Source organism: Rhinopithecus bieti, unplaced genomic scaffold (assembly GCF_001698545.2).
Source record: "Rhinopithecus bieti isolate Rb0 unplaced genomic scaffold, ASM169854v2 scaffold_5324, whole genome shotgun sequence".
Lineage (NCBI taxonomy): Eukaryota > Metazoa > Chordata > Mammalia > Primates > Cercopithecidae > Rhinopithecus > Rhinopithecus bieti.
Window position 1 is genome coordinate 646,282 of NW_016804869.1, and position 17,537 is coordinate 663,818.

Below are 17,537 nucleotides of genomic sequence, written 5' to 3' on the forward strand. Positions count from 1 at the left end.
TGAATCATAACATTTCATCCAGTTGTTTAACATCCTGCAAATTAGAAATGCAAAAGTTAACAAACAATGTAATTATTGTAAATTAATTGTGTATTTTGATGCTGATCTAGTATTTGGAAAATCTCCAACTAATGCAATGGATAAAGATATTATCAACATATATTTATATTTTAGTGGGGAATGATGTTGTGATAGACGTAGGTTATCATATTGGTTCCCAAAATAACAACATTGTGATTTTATTTTATTTTTTTAGAGACAGGATCTCACTTTGTCACCCAGGCTGGAGTAAAGTGATCATAGCTCACTAGAGCACTGAACTTTTGGACTTCAATGATTCTCCCACCTCGGCCTCCCCGGTAGCTGGGACAATAGGTACACACTACCATGCCTGGCTAAGTTTTCATTTTTATTTTCATAGAAATGGGGTCTCACTATGTTGCCCAGGCTGGTCTCCAACGCCTGGGCTCATGCAATCCTCCCACCCTCGACCTCCCAAAGTGCTGGGATTGCATGCATGAGCCACTGTGCCCAGCCCCATTTTGTAGTTTTAAGTAGCTCATGTTGTTACCTGAGCCCCAGTTTTCTCATCAGAATATTAGGGCTAACAACATTTATTATGTTTTTGTGATGAGTCAAAGAAAACAAAATGTGTAACAGTTCTTTGAGAAAGCAATGCATTTTAACAGTACATGACATAACCTTAATAATATCCTCACAAGATATTATAGTTATATTTGTAAATAATACTATCACAAAAATCTCAGTCCTATGATATAATTGTTCTGGAGACAATATAAACTAATGCTAGTTTATGACCCAACTAAAATACATGTTATTGAAACTCAAGAATAGACCTAGTATTGTACATATTAGCCTTAGAGGTTGAGATTGTATATTTTAGAAACTTCAAAGATTATAGAAAAATTTTAAGAAAAAATGTGTAAAATGGGGAAATCTTTTATTTACAAGTTACCTGGAAATGTTTAATACTCGATGTGATAAATAATGTTGCCCTTTCTAATTGAAACTACTTTTTATGTACATATATTGGCACAGCAAATTGCTATGGCTGGAGGTTGGACACTTTCAACAGTTTGTTATTTCATGCATATATATAATTTGTAAAACTGACAAAAAAGAAAAGATAAAAACTCTAAGTAGAAAATAGAATTTTATAACTACATTTTACAGATTATTCCAAGAGATATCATTGGTTATTTTATTATTTTGAAAATATTACTTATTTAAACAACTAAAAAAACCGGTAAAGCCTGATATAGTTTCAACATTAGAAAGAATAAATTATTGAAAAATATGTAGAACGAAAACACCATCTTAATGCCACTGATACCACTATACTGTTGAACAAGTATTATATGAGGTATTGAACATTGCACATAATTATACAGTTAGGATTTGAGATTGTAGATAAACCAGTTGTTCAAGGCCACTAAAATACTGAAAAAGGATTATGATTATTAACAGTGGGGAGGAAAATACAACTATAAAAGCCCTTCAAACTCAAATCTGGAAATAGTAATTTTACTCAAAAATATACCACAACTACTAAGAGGTTTTAGTAATTCATGACACAAAGCAAGACATCCACCTATAATTTTTTCTTATCTATTACATAGATTCAGTGGTGACATAGCACATATTTGGGACCTGCATTGCAGTGTGATACTTATTACTGTTATGTTTTAGAAGTTATCCATTTAAATAAGGATTTTGTAAATGTGATATGTAGTAACTGGATTTTATCATTTCTGATAAATGGAAAATGTTTAGATTTTATACTAAGTATTATCATGCCTATTCACATCATGTAAAATATTTAAAATTCATGTATTTTAATTGAATGAAGCGCTGAAAAATTTAGATATGACTAATAGGTATTATTTGCTTATATGATAAAATTCAATTTTAGGTGGTACTTTATAGATTAGGAAATAGCTCCTCTTTTCTACTAATTTAAAATAATTCTATGGCTCTGATTTCTAAAATGTCTAATTATTTTCACTATTCAGTGAGTACTGTTAGAATATATTTCTTTCAATGATTTGTAAGATTTGGAGGAGTGAAAAACCTCAGGAAAATAAGAAGTGATTTACAAACATTTGGCTATGTAGAGTAGTTGCACTGGTATTTTATACTGGTAAACTTAAAATATGCTAATTTTGAAGCATCTAAGCAATGTTTGGCGAGCTGGCCTACTGGGTGAGAATACCATTTAAAAACATTTGTGTTACATAACACACAGCCATGAAAATGGCAATTCAAAATTCCCAGGTAGAACACAGTTGTCAGTGCCAAAAGAAAAGCTTTGCACATTAATACAAGAAAAGGAACTTTTCATCTTAAGGGATGGCACAACTGGCATAAAAGGTCATTAAATGCTAATAGACCCACTTGAGGTATGCTTGCTTAATGGAGGATTAGAGCAAAACAGACTTAAAACCAACACTCAGAGAATTTTAACTCTCTGGACTACTCAACATAAGGTAGGAAAACAAGATGGAAAATAAACTGTTTTTCAGCACTAATAATTATAAGTTTACGTAATTGTTTCATGCAAAAGGAACTTTGACAAAAATGATGGCAGAATCTATATGTAAGACTGTCACAGGAGAACTGGAAGAGTGGTTAGTTTATACAAAAATTTTGTTTGTATTCATCTTCATGTAGTAGAATAGACCACTGTTCAAGAAGTAGATGAAAAATTCATAACAGTTGAGAAATTTAGTCACGACATAGAAAGAATAATGTTGAGATAAATTCCTTGAAGCCTTTTGCAACTGTCCTTAAGTTTATAAAAAGAGATAAATTTTCTTTGATCTGAAGACATTCTTTGTACATGTGCAGTATACAACATACTATATACATATGGGGCTTCCCTATGTACATATACATATGCATACACTATCTATATGCCTTTTAAAATGTATACACAGCTTTAACTCAAAGAAAATGAGTTAGCAACACAGTAATCATTGCCAGACAATCCAAGTGCTGAAATTAAGTGATGTTCATTACTTCAAGGGCTATTTTACTTCTCACATTGCCCAAAATTGAGAATATCATTTCTGCTTTTAGTTTTTCTTTCATTGCAACACTGATTGTCATATATAATCTTTGTGCTTTTGCATAATGCCCATCCTGGATGTAACATATATTCACACACAACATTGGACATTTGAAATAAGCATGCTGGAACACAGGCAGGACCATATATCCATGCAGAGAATATTCTGAATATGTTTTTCCAAATTGACTGTAACATCAACATGCATCACTATCATATTTGGTCCTGTACAGCAAGGAATGTACAGCTGAAGCAATCATGGCTAGTTTCACTTGCAAGAGTTTCTTTAGAGAGGAACACCCAGTAGAGAAACAGAACAGAATGAATGAAAAAAAAAAAAAAATCCCCAAAACCCAAAACTAAAACTAAAGAAAAAAAAAAAAATTCCTCCCACATGTTAACACTGAAAATCTGGCCATTATCCATGTAGTACATTTTCCTCATTCCACAAAAAACGTGTCTTCTCATAAAATTCGAGTTGAATTGTTTATAAGATACATATATTAGTGTCTTAGAGCTTTTCCTAACCATTGGAAAAGCTCATCTTGGTAAAGCATTTTCCAGCGTACATTGGCTTCGACAGTTTCCACAGCTCTTGAGAAAGAAGCAGCAGCTACACCATCATAGTTCTTCATGAAGTTCTTGAGCTGGAAAAAGAAATTTTTGAATGGTAAATCTGCCTGTCTTAAAATGAACTCATGTCCAACATACATGAACAAGAATCTATTTAAAAAATAAAGAAACCCAATATATTTGAAACAAATGCCACAACCACTATAGAAGACATATTTAATATTGTGGAGTGAGTTTGGTAACAAAATGAAATATTACAGATTATGTCAATTAGTTATGATGTAATTGATTTTGGAACAAAAAAAGAAGAGTAGACATTACAACTTAAATAGCTCCAAATTCAGCTTCATGTTTCACAATTAGATATTAAAACAGACATTTAATTGATCATTTTAAAAGCAGTTGATGGGATTGTGGCAAGGACTAGTTCTAACTTCAATGCGTATACAATGCACCAAGTAGCCTTAAACACTGAATATAAGGATTAAAGTTCACATTTTGTCAGTAGAGAGAAAATTATTTTTCATCTTCTCCAAATGAATGATATTGGGCTTGACATTATCTTTGATGTCAAGGAATAACCAAAGTATTGTCTGGTGGAGAAAAAGCAATGGTGCTATGAAAACTGGATGATTAATGACACGGCAATCACCTGTGTAACTAGATTTTGAAATAATAAAGGAGGGATATGGTCTTATTTAGCTAGAGAATCTGAGCATTTAAGTTATAATTTTAAATGTTTTGCCGTATTTTGACATAAAATTTTATTTAGAGAGTTCACATACTCTGGAAATACTCCAAGATTTTACTTCAAGATTAAATACCAGAAGTTTTTCCTTTCTGTTTGATATATCTTAAGAAGCTGGCAACGAACTAACAATTGTGATGCTAATAGACAAATGTGAAAAATCAACTTGCAACACAGAAACATTATGTGGTGTAATTAGTGTGGGGTGTGATTCATCATATGGTGGGCGCCACATGGAGGATATGCCAGGAGAGAGATGCAGTGTATCAAGATTGACTCAGGGGCAGGCAGAGATGGTGGTGGAGGATGGAGTTAAAATGTGGTTATAACACTCTGAATTATTTTAGAAATTAGTTCATGGGTAGCTTAGTTTATTTATAAGCGTTACTTTGATTCCATGATACTGATGGATTTTCTCAGAGTTTTTACTCTGCTTTCCTCCAAAGCCCTTTGCCCAGCAGCATTAGCAATAGATAACTGTATCTCAGAGGTACATCCTTTAGAAGATTTCAAAAACACTGTGCTTTTATAACAAACATGTAAAATAGGCAATGTATAACAAAGAATTATGGGTGTTGTCCTTAAAACTGATATGGCATTTGACCAAATTACATATATTAAGAAAAAAGGAAGAAGCAAAGGGATTGGAGTTAATAAATATTAATAAATATTACAGGCATTATGCCATAGCAATAGAAATATAGATACACATATATATAAAGGGGAAGTCTAATGGAAGTACTTGACTCATAATTTTAAGCTTTATCTGATTAACATAAGAATACATTTGTACTTATATATTTATGTTCAGACTCATCCAGTCTATATCCTTAAAGCAAAAAGTAATACATTTTGATTCATTTTGAATTTTGTTTTATTATAAAATACGATATTGTAATTGCATTATTTACATGTTATAGGTCAATCATAAAAAAATTGCTTATACTCCTTTTAAAGTATATTCTGAATTATTACATTTTTTTCCTAGGCAGTCACTGAATACAGCAGAGAGTCATAAATGACCCTTTAGCAACTTTAACTCTGTGGAGCATGCTCTTGGTTTCCTTATGAGATGGTAAGCCAGCCTAAACGCATGAAGTAAAACTCTTAAGTCCTTCTCAAAGGCAAACTATGGGTTTGAATATGAACGTTTATTGACAGAAGGAGAGTAGGTTGGATTATCCTGCAAAATAACTCTCAATAGAAAATGTGAACTGGTGTGTCTCCAGAGATTCACTTCTTAAATCATGATTTAAGCACGGTAAATACTCCCCTTGTGGGCTCAGAGAGTTTGAGGTGCCTCACATGCATCTTAAGAGGAACTTATTCATCAGAACACATCTGGCCTTCTTTCCACAGTTGCCATTAATTGATCTTATGCCCTGTAATTCTCCATAGCTCTGATATCCAACATGTGGTTGGAATTGCTTCTGACTGGCCCTAGTGCACACTCACAGTGCCTTACAAACCCCTGCCTCACTTTAGGGGGCTTGAGGTAAAAGAAAGGTGGTTAGCATTCTAGTTTGCTTGTTTCTTCCACTCTTTGGTAGGATTTATGCTGCCATTTGTGGGCAAAGGATTACCCAGGTGCCAAGGCAAGAGACTGAAGGCACAAACTTTAGCAGTATAATAAAGAAAATTGTTAGAATAAATAATAGTTATAATACAAATTAGATATAGAAATGACCATGGACAATTATCAATCATTAGTATAAACATTATTAATCATTAGCTTTTAATATTACTCTTTGTTGCATTACTAATATAATCTAGGAATAACAGGCAAGTATAGGGTCAGGTGCCGAAGGGACATTGTGAGAAGTGACCTAGAAGGCAAGAGGTGAGCCTTCTATCCCGCCCGCATAAGGGCCGCTTGAGGGCTCCTTGGTCAAGTGGTAATGCCAGTGCCTGGGAAGGCACTGTTACTTAGCAGACTGCAAAAGGGAGTCTCCTTTCCTTGGAGGAGTCAGGGAACACTCTGCTCCACCAGCATCTTGTGGGAGGCTGGATATTATCCAGGCCTGCCCGCAGTCATCTGGAGGCTTAAATCCCTCCCTGTGGTGCTGTGCTTAATGGTCATGCTCCGTGTCCACTTTCATGTTCCTCCCATACTCCTGGTTCCTCTTTGAAATTCGTAGTAGATAGCGGTGGAAGAAATAGTGAAAGTCTTTGATCTTTCTTATAAGTGCATAGAAGAAAACGCTGACATATGCTGCCTTCCCTCTCTGCTTTGGTTACCTAAAAGGGAAGGGCCCCTGTCCCATGATCACGTGATTGCTTGACCTTATCAATCACTTGGATGACTCATCCTCCTTACCCTGCCCCCTTGTCTTGAATACAATAAATATCAGCACGCCCAGCCATTTGGGGCCACTACCGGTCTCCGTGTCTTGATGGGAGTGGTCCCCTGGACCCAGCTGTTTTCTCCTTATCTCTTTGTCTTGTGTCTTTATTTCTTACAATCTCTCATCTCCGCAAATGGGGAGAATACCTGCTAAGTCTCGTAGGGCTGGACCCTACATCATTACTGTTTTTTTCTTTTATTGTTTTCTAACTATACCATGATATGCTTTTATTTTAAAATGTTGCAAGTTTAGGCACTTTTATAAAATAACATTTAGTAAAATGGCAATGTTGTTTGTGTTCCCTACCTTTTAGCATAAAATTTTGAAGCATGTTTGTTAATTTTCTATTAAAAGATTTTAGCATTAAAATTTCCTCTTATTTCAGGGCATCCTATCATAAGATAAATTATTTTTAGAGTAGATTGTAAAACATAATATACTCTTAGTAAATATGTAAATGAATAGAATTAACTATTGCCCTATTATAAAGTTAGTATCTTCAATATTAAAACTGTAAATGTGATGTCTTCGATGCACAGGATCTATGCTCCTCCACAACAGTGAGGTATGCTAGGTTTAAAAGCAGAAAAATGGGCATGTGAAAAGATTGGTTAATGGTCATTAATGTGGAAAAATGGCAAGGGCCTCTGAGGTTCCAGAAGATTGTCTCCATTAGTTTAAAATTAAATAAATGACAGATTGCTTTATGGAGAAATATTGTTCAAATTGCTAGAGCCATTCAATTAAAATTAAAAGGAAACTCCAGTTTCAGGTACTAGAATACTGTTTTTGGGAGAAAACCATGGAACAATGTAAGTGTCTTTACTGAATTCACCTAAAGCTGATGAAGATCATTAAAATCTGGAATGAGTTTTCAGAATTCATAAGGATGCTGATTCCCTTTTGATCTATAAACTCTTAGAAATAAGAATATGCCATATCCACAGGGAGGACATTGGGCTTTCTGCTTATGAGGTTTATGGGTTATGGTAGAATGCGACTGCATTCTCGTCAGCCTTTTCTATTTAAGAAAGGGAGGTTATCATCATAAAAACCAAAACCCCCACCCCATCTGACAATAGTGTTCCTCAATCTTATAGATGATGTAAGTATTAAAAAGCCCCAGGCAGCACCTGTTAAACTGCAAAGCCAGAGTAAATAACTCCAGAGTGAAGAGATTCATTCCTCATGCCACTTAGGGACTGCATTGTGTTGTTAGCTGCTTTGTAGATAATGAAATAAAAGCCATAATTTAGTTTCAACTTTGAAATTATACCCTTCATTATAGGAGCACTTTGAAACATCTGAAATAGCAATTAAATAAAGTGTAAAAATTTAATAAATCAGTGAAATATGTAAGACAAAACAGTCAGTATGTGATAAAATCAATTAAATGTCTAAAATATTTTCTTTTCATGGCCTGGGTGTTACCAAGTCCAGGAAAATATGAAAGGCAGACAGAGTTAGAGGAAAGTAAGAAGAAAAATAAGAGAAGGATGAGAGGTAGGGAGGAGAGGAGATAAAAGAGGAGAGAAGCACAGAGAACCAAGGGAGCAAACAGGAGAGAAGAGAAGAGGGAGAGATTTCGCTTTGTGTTCACTTCAATGGCTGCAGAGGTTGTGACTAAATGAGTCTTTCATTCCCATATTATTGAATGTGAAATCATGAAATTAAACGTACTTCATTTAAATACAGAGAAAATTGGAAGCAATCATTAATTTAATTGTTCTTTCTTTCTGTTTTTGGTGGATATGAAAACAGTCCTTTCCATTTAGCTTCCTTTATTTAAAAAATAGTAAAATATGTTCCGGGGCATTCGAATTTAATCCTTCAGGGTTGGGAACACACATAGCAGGGATAAGGACTGAATTTCAAATCATTACAATCAGAGACTTAGCTTAGCTTAGCTCATGGTGTGAAAGAATCCAAGTTAGTGCACGCGGGATAATCACAGGAAACTGGACAATATTAGAAGACATTAAGGATGGTGCCAGGGTTGATGCTTCTAGGGAATGGTGCTCAGTGTGATTAGCTGCGGGGCACAGCATTAAGCATTCTGTCAGTGAAAACTAAGAAAACCATCATTCTCAATGTCAAATATCAGCTATATTTTACAATGGAGAACAGGAGCACAAGGAAAGGCAATCAATGTTTGAAGCGTGATCTACTGTAATCAATTAAAAGAGTCTATATTTTGCTTATTTTTTCCTTCCTCCTTAACCCTCTCCCCATTTCTCATCTCTCTATATTAGTAATGTGACTTAATGGCAAAACAAGCAAACAAAACTAGCTGGCTTAAATTTCCAGAGTAATAAACCAGAAATAACATAGTAAGGAAATGTTAAATACTCCGTAATCTGGACACCAGTCCTTAAAAATCAAGTTTATTTTCATTAATGAAATTCATTTGTGATTGTACCAAGCAATTTTAAAACAACTTATTAATCTCAATATGTATTACCAGATATGCTCCTTTCTACACATAAGAATTTGTTTCATTTAAGAGGCTACATAGCACAAAGCAATATTATTATGTACAGTAGGTCCATTTTCTGTTTAAGGCTAACCAAAAAGCAGTGAGACACATGGTCTGTATCTCAACACCAACCTTCGTCCGTTATACAAATATTGAGTCATTAACAGGATGGCTTTGTTGTTTAGTGAATCCTACAGTGGGTTAATAGAATCATTTGAGGAATATCTGATTGGATCAGTGATCTCTGAAGTGGACTGTGGATCTCCAGGTTTGAAAATTATTACATTCAAACATTTCTTGCAGGCTTTCAATGTTTGATATGTTAAAAATACTCCTTGCAAATTATGAATTCAGTAGCCTTTAACATGTGTCTGTGTATGTGTGTGTTTGTGTGTGTGTGGTGTGCATGTGTAAGTAAAAGGAATGGATATGAATCTGTTGGAAAGAAATGACTGAAGTAAATGCATAATTTCAAATGTTTATAAAAGAAAATAATTAGACCTCATCTTAAAATATTTACCTCTTTGAGTTCACCTTCAGTATTAAGAAATTCTGTGACACCACTGATAAGTTTGGAATTCATAAACAATGCTTCTCCGTACCTCAAAAGAAAAAAAGAATCTTAATGTTAATGCAGGTAGTAATTACAAAAATATTACTATAAAGATTTTTTAGAGTTCTTCTCAAGGATTCCATTTGATCAATGTTGTCAGAGATGGCCAGATCTCTGAGCACTCAAGTCCATTTCTCTAGGGATTCGGGGAGGGACAAAGAGTTATGGCTATGGGATATCATCAGTTCCCACCTAATATGGCTCACAGTGTTTCAGAGAAGTCTAAGTTGTAGCAAATTTTTTAAAGGAGCCCTCTATAACTGGATTTAGGGATTAACAGTATATTTCCAAGGCAAGGCCTGAGAACAAAATATTTTAAAACTTTCAATCACAAAGCAACCTAGCTCATTGGAAGGGAAAATGATTCCAACAAAGGCAAGAGGAGCTGCAGGATCAACTTGGGCACTGTCAGATCCTTTGGTATGGTTAGTCATAATTGACACTGGCATTTTCATATTTTATTCTTACAAACTGAGGCAAAATGCATTCTCAAAAATACTCTCCAAAATATTAGCTTTTTCATGTGCACATTAAAGTATAACATCTACTTGTTCATTTGGATTGCCTAATCCTTGTACCACAAACACAATTACTTGACTTTTGACCCAAGGCAAGGAACAACTTGCGTCAGTGAATTGAAAAGAATTCTCATTTTACTGATTCGTCCCTACTATGCTAAGGATACCTATCACAGGTCATCATACTTTTACAACTAAGGTAAGTACAATAAAATAAGACTCTGGATTTTAAAGACAAGGATCTACACACTGTTACAAGAGGTTTTCTAATGCTTCCATAACTTGTGGGATCTTAAGTATCTAATATAAGATTTAATTAAGTTTCTGTAGAATTTAGTTCTCTTATCTATAAAATGAGAAGGCTGAGCTAGATGACCACTGAGATTTGTTATAATTCTACCATTGAACTATTCCACAGGAAAAAAAAAAAAAAAAAAAAAAAGTTAGCTAGGTAAAAGCAAGCAAATAGCCATTCAATAATAATAAAACTGATCACTTTCAATCAGTATGTGGGTACAAAATTGTCCAACTATCCAGGCAAATGACATTTTTATTTTCTAAAGAGGTATTAGTTGTTTTTACTTATATTGTCCTGTGACGATAATAATAAGGTACAGTCTGTCCCTTGAAGGTATTATACTATCTAGTTGAAGAGTTTGACATGTAATCAGATAATTTCCATGTATTGTGGCTAAATGAGGTGTTGATAAAATTATACACAGTGCTCAGAGAGGATCTCTTTATCTGTAGGGTCTTGGGAATGGCTTCTGGGAGGTAATGGCATCTAGATTGACCATGGAGTAGTTATGAACAATAGGGAAGAATGTAAGTTTAGGCAGAAGATGAACATAAACAAAGAGATGTGAAAAGACATGGTTTGTGCAGACAACTACAAGTAGTTTGATATTAACAGTGCATACAGGCCAAGACGATGGCTCACGCCTATGATCCCGGCACTTTTGGGAAGCCAAGGCAGGTGGATTGCTTGAGCCCAGGAGTTCGAGACCAGCCTGGGCAACATGGGGAAACCTTGTCTATATAAAAAATAGAAAAATTAGCCAGGCGTGGTGGTGTATGTATGTAGTCCCAGCTACTCAGGAGACTAAAGTGGAAGGATCACCTGAGCTCAGGACGTCAAGGCTGCAAAGAGCTGTGATTGTGCCACTGCACTCCAGCCTGGGTGACAGAGTGAGACCCTGTCTCAAAAAACAAACAAACAAAAATTAGTCCATACACTGATACACTGTGAGCCTGGGGATTGAAGAAGAAGACACTGAGAAAATATGCAGAGGACATATTAAGGAGCTTAGATTATAAATCTCACTTAGAAAGTTTTATAGCAGGGAAATATCACATTTGCTTTTCTGAAAGATTCTTGGGATAAACGGAAGAGGCTAAAGTGTGTTTGTGTAATTATAGAGGCAGTGAGACAGAAGGCTATTATTGTAAGAGTACTGGGAAGAGATGAGAACCTGCATTAGGGAAGTCGTCGCAAAAAAAGAGAGGAAGAATTCAACGAACTTTAGAAACTGTTCAATTGACACGACCTAAAGTCTAATTGTTATATATGACAAGAGAAAAGGGGACGCCTATTAGACTTCCAGATGTTGGGCTTGAGCAATTGGTGGATGGCTACAAGATTTACTGTGAAAAGGAGGATAAGAGAAAAATCATGGATTTAGCTTTGCAGGCACACTCATAAAGGCAACCTCGATGGGCAATAATCCATCACAAGGAGAAAAGTAGGGACAATGTCTGAATTAGAGATACAGATTTGGGAGTAATTGAAACCATGAGAGTAGAAGACATCTAAAATCAAGAAGAACTTGTAGAGTGAGAAGAAGGGTGCCTTCAACAGAGCTCTGTGAATGCCAGCATTCAAAAAATCGACAGAGGAGCAGAAGCCCATGAAGATTATGCTGCTATCTGTCAAAGTAAACATCACTGTATTTTTAGATAGGATGGAAATCATGGATTCAGTGAGACAAAATAAGCATATCAGGAACCAATAATTTTTTGGTAGGAAATAAACTATATATGCCTATAATTGCATTGCCCTGAACTCTGATTTACAAAACCACTCCCTAAAGAAACTGTGTATTGGTAGATATTTGATATTCTTTTAAGTTAGATGTTTGCATACATTAATTTTACCTTAAGTGTTTGACTATTCGCTCTATTATATGCACAGAAGCAAAGCAAGCTTTAATCATCCAACTATTACAAGATCTGAGCTGAAAATATTAAAAAAGTCAAAGTGTCTTATAGAAATATCAGTGTTTCCTCACAATGAAATACCTAAGGATAGAGTGTTTTAATTCGACACAGCCATTCTAATTGAACTCATTATACCAGGGTAACTGATGAAGTTATGCTTAAAAATAATAAAGATTGCACACTAGCTTTTCAGAGACAGAACAATAGGTCTGCGTACTGTCTGGGATCATTTAAGTTTAAAAAAAGCAGCATTTACACGCTCTATAATAAATTGAATTTTAATAGGCCATAGAGATGATCACAGTAATAAATTAGCGTGTATTATAATATATTTAAATGCATAATGAAATATCTTATAAAGTTGGGGCTAAAGAATTCTCACCATGAAACAAGATGTCCTGGGAATAAATTTTACTGCAACTGGAATTATACAATGATTCAAATGATTAATATTACTTCTCTACATCATGGTTTTATTCAGGTATTTTAAGATACTTATATTTAAAGAAAATTTAAAACAATTATATATATGGAAGTAATTAAAGTTTTATTTTTATAATAGCACTGTATTTATAAATCATTTCTATAACATATTCAAGATATAAGGGTTTTATGATACAGTGTCTTCAACTTTGGACAGGTTGATAGGTTTTCCAGGAAAGTTGCTGAGTTAAACCTTTTATACTCCAAATGTTTGCACATATAATTAATTAAGGCTATCAATTTTAATAAAGGAAATATATTATAGCATTTAAAAAGTAATTTTGAGTTTCACAGGAGTGGCAACATTCATCCTGGTTGAGTATTTTAAAATCTAATCCTATTGCATGGATCTTAGCTTTAATACAAAACTTGGGCCTTTATTCCTCATATTTCAGCTTTAATTTACTCATTCAAGTAAGAATTCTTATGTCTACCTGGTATTTAGTATCTTCCATTTATCTCTGAAAAACTTCCAGGCAAGGTCTCGGCCGTGTGGATTTCGAGCTACATGGATTATGACATCAATTGCATCTTGATCCAGCACCACCTCAGAATTCAGTGACAGATTTAGAAGCCTACAAAGATAGAATTTTGTAAAAATTTTTAGTCCAATAACTTAAACATTTTTATAATCTTACTAAAATTATAGGACCTAGTTTGTCATATTCTTCAAAAGAATAATCTAGTGTAATCTTTAATAATGCAAACTTATAAATAGAACACATTTGTTTATAAAAGAGAGAGGATCAAACTCATGGTATTTTAACTAAAACATTAAACTCTAAAATATCTTGTGGAAGGACAAATCACAATTCTGGTTTGATGATGCAAATTCTCCTTTAAAACTCTTTATACTGAACACTTCCTTTTATAATGAAATATTTTCTTAAACATATATAAATTATATAAAATAATTAGTCATAAAAAGATATAACCTCTGAAATCAAGTAGCTTTAGTCTTTAACATGGCAGTTTTCCTCACCTTTAGGAAGATATATTTTAAAATAATTAACATATATTCAAGTAAATAAAAGCAATTTCACAGCAATTTGATTAACAGAGAATACTTTTGTTACAGAAACAAATTTAGAAAATCAGTTGACCTACCTATTTAATAAATTCCTGTCATCACTGCAAGTTAAGGCTTCCAATAATATTTTCTTCTCAGAAACTGCTGTGGTGGAATGGAATTTCATCCATATGAATTCCCAGACATCCTCATCCAGTAGTGACACTCCTGTACAGTATACGATGTCTCTAACATTTAGTGGTATTCTAAAGAAGCAACCCATGGTGGTTTTCTATTAATTAAAAGCTTAACAGTATTGAAAATAAAGACAGATCTTGCTTTACTACAGTCAGTTTTTTAAAAGATTATTTTGCTAATTAGATTTTACCTGAAACAGAATACTACATAGTAATAATATTTTCAAAATATTTCTCACTGAATGAATAGTGTATTTTATTCAAAGGTAGTTTTGAACATAATTATTATTTCCACTCTTTACTATACTTAAACAAAAATAGTAACATAAAGGCTTCACAAACCCATGAAAATAAGGCACTTTATCTTTTCACCAACTTTAGTATGTTTATTACACAAAGATTTTGCTCTCATAATTGGTAGACCCAAGAATGTCGAGAAAGTACCAGTTGAGGAGACTAATTAATTTGGATAGAACAGAAACATTTTCTCTTAAATTCTTAGATAACTTTATAAGTAATTTTCTCAAGCAACTCTGCAAATTTTGGAGACCTAGAAGATTATAAATATAGGTAATAAACAGATACCAAAACATAAGTAGAAAGTTATTTTTTCTTATGTTTATAAAATAACTTAAAATATACTAAAATTTGACTTTGATCTGAAATGCAATATTATAGTGGGAAACGGTACATTTAATTAGAGTTGGCTATTCCTAAGTTTTAAATTTGCATCCCTACTTTGTCATAGTGATTTTCTTACTAAATATTATTTCTTTAAGTTTTGGTATGTACCCTATATTTACTGACTTTTAATACGCTTCTCTGAAAAATGCTCCAATACTTTTTTTTAAAGTTTCAAAATTTAATTTTGCTTTTTTTCAACATTCACTCATCTACTATCAAATTTCTCATTACTAATTTGAATGTGGCAGTTACATACTGCTTTCTCTGGATAGCAAAAGCAAACAATGCCTTTTAAAGATTTAGGACCTTGATGATTAAAATACTGCTATGATTAAAGGAGCATTTGGAAAACAGGAAGAATTGTGTGAATAACTGCCAGTAAGATAATCTGAATCTCATTTTGTTAAGCAGCTAAGAAGGGCTACAATCAGGATATTGTGGCACTATGCCAGGTGTGTAGAATTCTAAGAAAGTATCATACAAAATTCATGTTCCCAGAAAAGGCTAAATTTATTCTGTCTTTTTCAACAAATAAAGTATTTGGAGAAAAGTTACTTTAATTTGGTTAACTGAAGCCCTTTTGCTTTGTGGCATTAGAAAGCATTTTGTTTGATTTGTTCTTAATGAAACAAAAGGAATACAGACATAGAATAAACCATTAAAGAGCTTCACATCTTTCTCCTGTTTTCCATCTCGCCGCTGCAAGCCCTGTGAAAAGTACCAAAAAAAGCCTTCTCAATTACTGGTGACATGTTTTCTCTGCTGTGTTTACGACCAGCTTGACACAGGGCATCCCTGAAATCACTAAGGAAGGCATTGCCACCACATTTTGAAGGATGTGCTCAGTTCTGGTTAAGATTACAGAGATGCCTCCATCTTTAATAACTTAAATCAATAGCTATAAAAGAGAGTGGGTCTTTTCCTCCATATATTATAGGCTACAGAGCACAACACTGCCTTATTGCCCTACTTTTGCCAAAAGAGTGAATAAAACTTGCAAGAAAAAATCAATAAAATATCTAGTGAAATCACTAACCCACCAATCAATGTACATTTCCTTAATGTTAAGCATGATATTATAGTAACAGTTTACTTTCTAAGATATCAATATACCAGAGAGAATATAGGGATAAAGCCCCTTAAGTCAGGATTTTTATCACGTATAGAACCAACCTCCAATATCAATGTTCAAGAAGGAAAGGCACATAGAAATATAGAAAAAAATGTAACAGAATACACTAAACTATGTTGCCCGGAAAGCACTTGAGTACCACATACTATACCGGTGCCATATACTACAGTTACCCGTAAAAGTACCCAGCCCCTGGCAACCATCATTCCACTCTTTAATTTCATAAGCTTCACTTTTTAAAATATCTCATATAATTGGAATCATATCTGTCTTTCTGTGACTGTCTCTTTCACTGAGCATAAAGTCCTCCAGGTTCATCAATATTGTCAATATTGAAAAATGTCCTTCTTTGTAAAGGCTGAATAGTATTTCATCGTATGTATACACTACATTTCCTTTACCCATCCATCTGTTGAACATTTGTTTCCACATCATGGCTAATGTGAATATTGCTGTAACAAACTTGGGAATGCTAATATGTTTTTGATATCTTGATTTCAATTCTTTTAGATAACTATACACAAATGGAATGCTGGATTATATTGTAGTTCTATTTTTAGTTTTTTGAGAACATTCCATACTGTTTACCATAGCAGCTGCACTATTTTGCATTCCCATCAGCAGTGTGGAGGGGTATTGATTTCTCCACAACCTTGACAACATTTGCTGTGTTTTGGTTTTTGATAATAGCTATCCTGAGTGTGAGGTGATATTTCATTGTGATTTTGATTTGCATTTTCCTGGTGATTAGTGACTTTTTTTCATATACCTGTTGGCCATGTCTGTGTCATCTGGGGAGAAAAGATTTTTTAAATCCTTACCCCTTTTTGTAATCGGATTAATATGGTTGTGCAGCCGGACGCAGTGGCTCATGCCTGTAATTCCAGCACTTTGGGAGGCCGAGGCAGGCGGATCACGAGGTCAGGAGATCGAGAGCATCCTGGCTAACACGGTAAAACCCTGTCTCTACTAAAAATACAAAAAATTATCTCTACTAAATTATAGTAAATTATAGTAAATCTCTACTAAATCTAGTAAATTATCTCTACTAAAAATACAAAAAATACAAAAAATATGTGGTGGCAGGCGCCTGTAGCCCCAGCTACTCAGGAGGCTGAGGCAGGAGAATGGCGTGAACCCGGGAGGCGGAGCTTGCACTGAGCTGAGATTGCGCCACTGCACTCCAGCCTGGGCAATAAGAGAAAGGCTCCATCTCAAAAACAAAACAAAACAAAAAACCTATATATGTATATATAGTTTTGCTGTCGAGTTGAAGGAGTGTCTTATATATTTTGGAGATAAACCCTTTTTCAGATATATGGTTTGCAAACATTTTCCCCATTCTGTAGGTTGCCTTTTTACTTTTGTAGATTGTTCCCTTTGCTGTGCTTTTTAGTTTGATGCAATTCCACAATTTATTTTTATGCTGCCTATGCTTTTGATGTCATATCCAT

General features: G+C 34.1%; 1 protein-coding gene across 1 annotated transcript in view; it reads right to left on the minus strand.

The window, feature by feature from the left end:
• Positions 1-1,208: 1,208 nt before the first annotated feature.
• TRHDE (thyrotropin releasing hormone degrading enzyme) overlaps positions 1,209-17,537 on the minus strand; it is a 419,741-nt gene continuing 403,412 nt past the window's right edge. The window contains exons 17-20 of the mRNA XM_017870740.1: positions 14,169-14,336; positions 13,496-13,636; positions 9,751-9,832; positions 1,209-3,735 (exon numbers count right to left, since the gene is read on the minus strand). Of these exons, the coding sequence (XP_017726229.1) occupies positions 3,592-3,735; positions 9,751-9,832; positions 13,496-13,636; positions 14,169-14,336 (535 nt within the window). The 3' untranslated portion in view covers positions 1,209-3,591. The remainder of the gene's footprint in view (positions 3,736-9,750; positions 9,833-13,495; positions 13,637-14,168; positions 14,337-17,537) is intronic.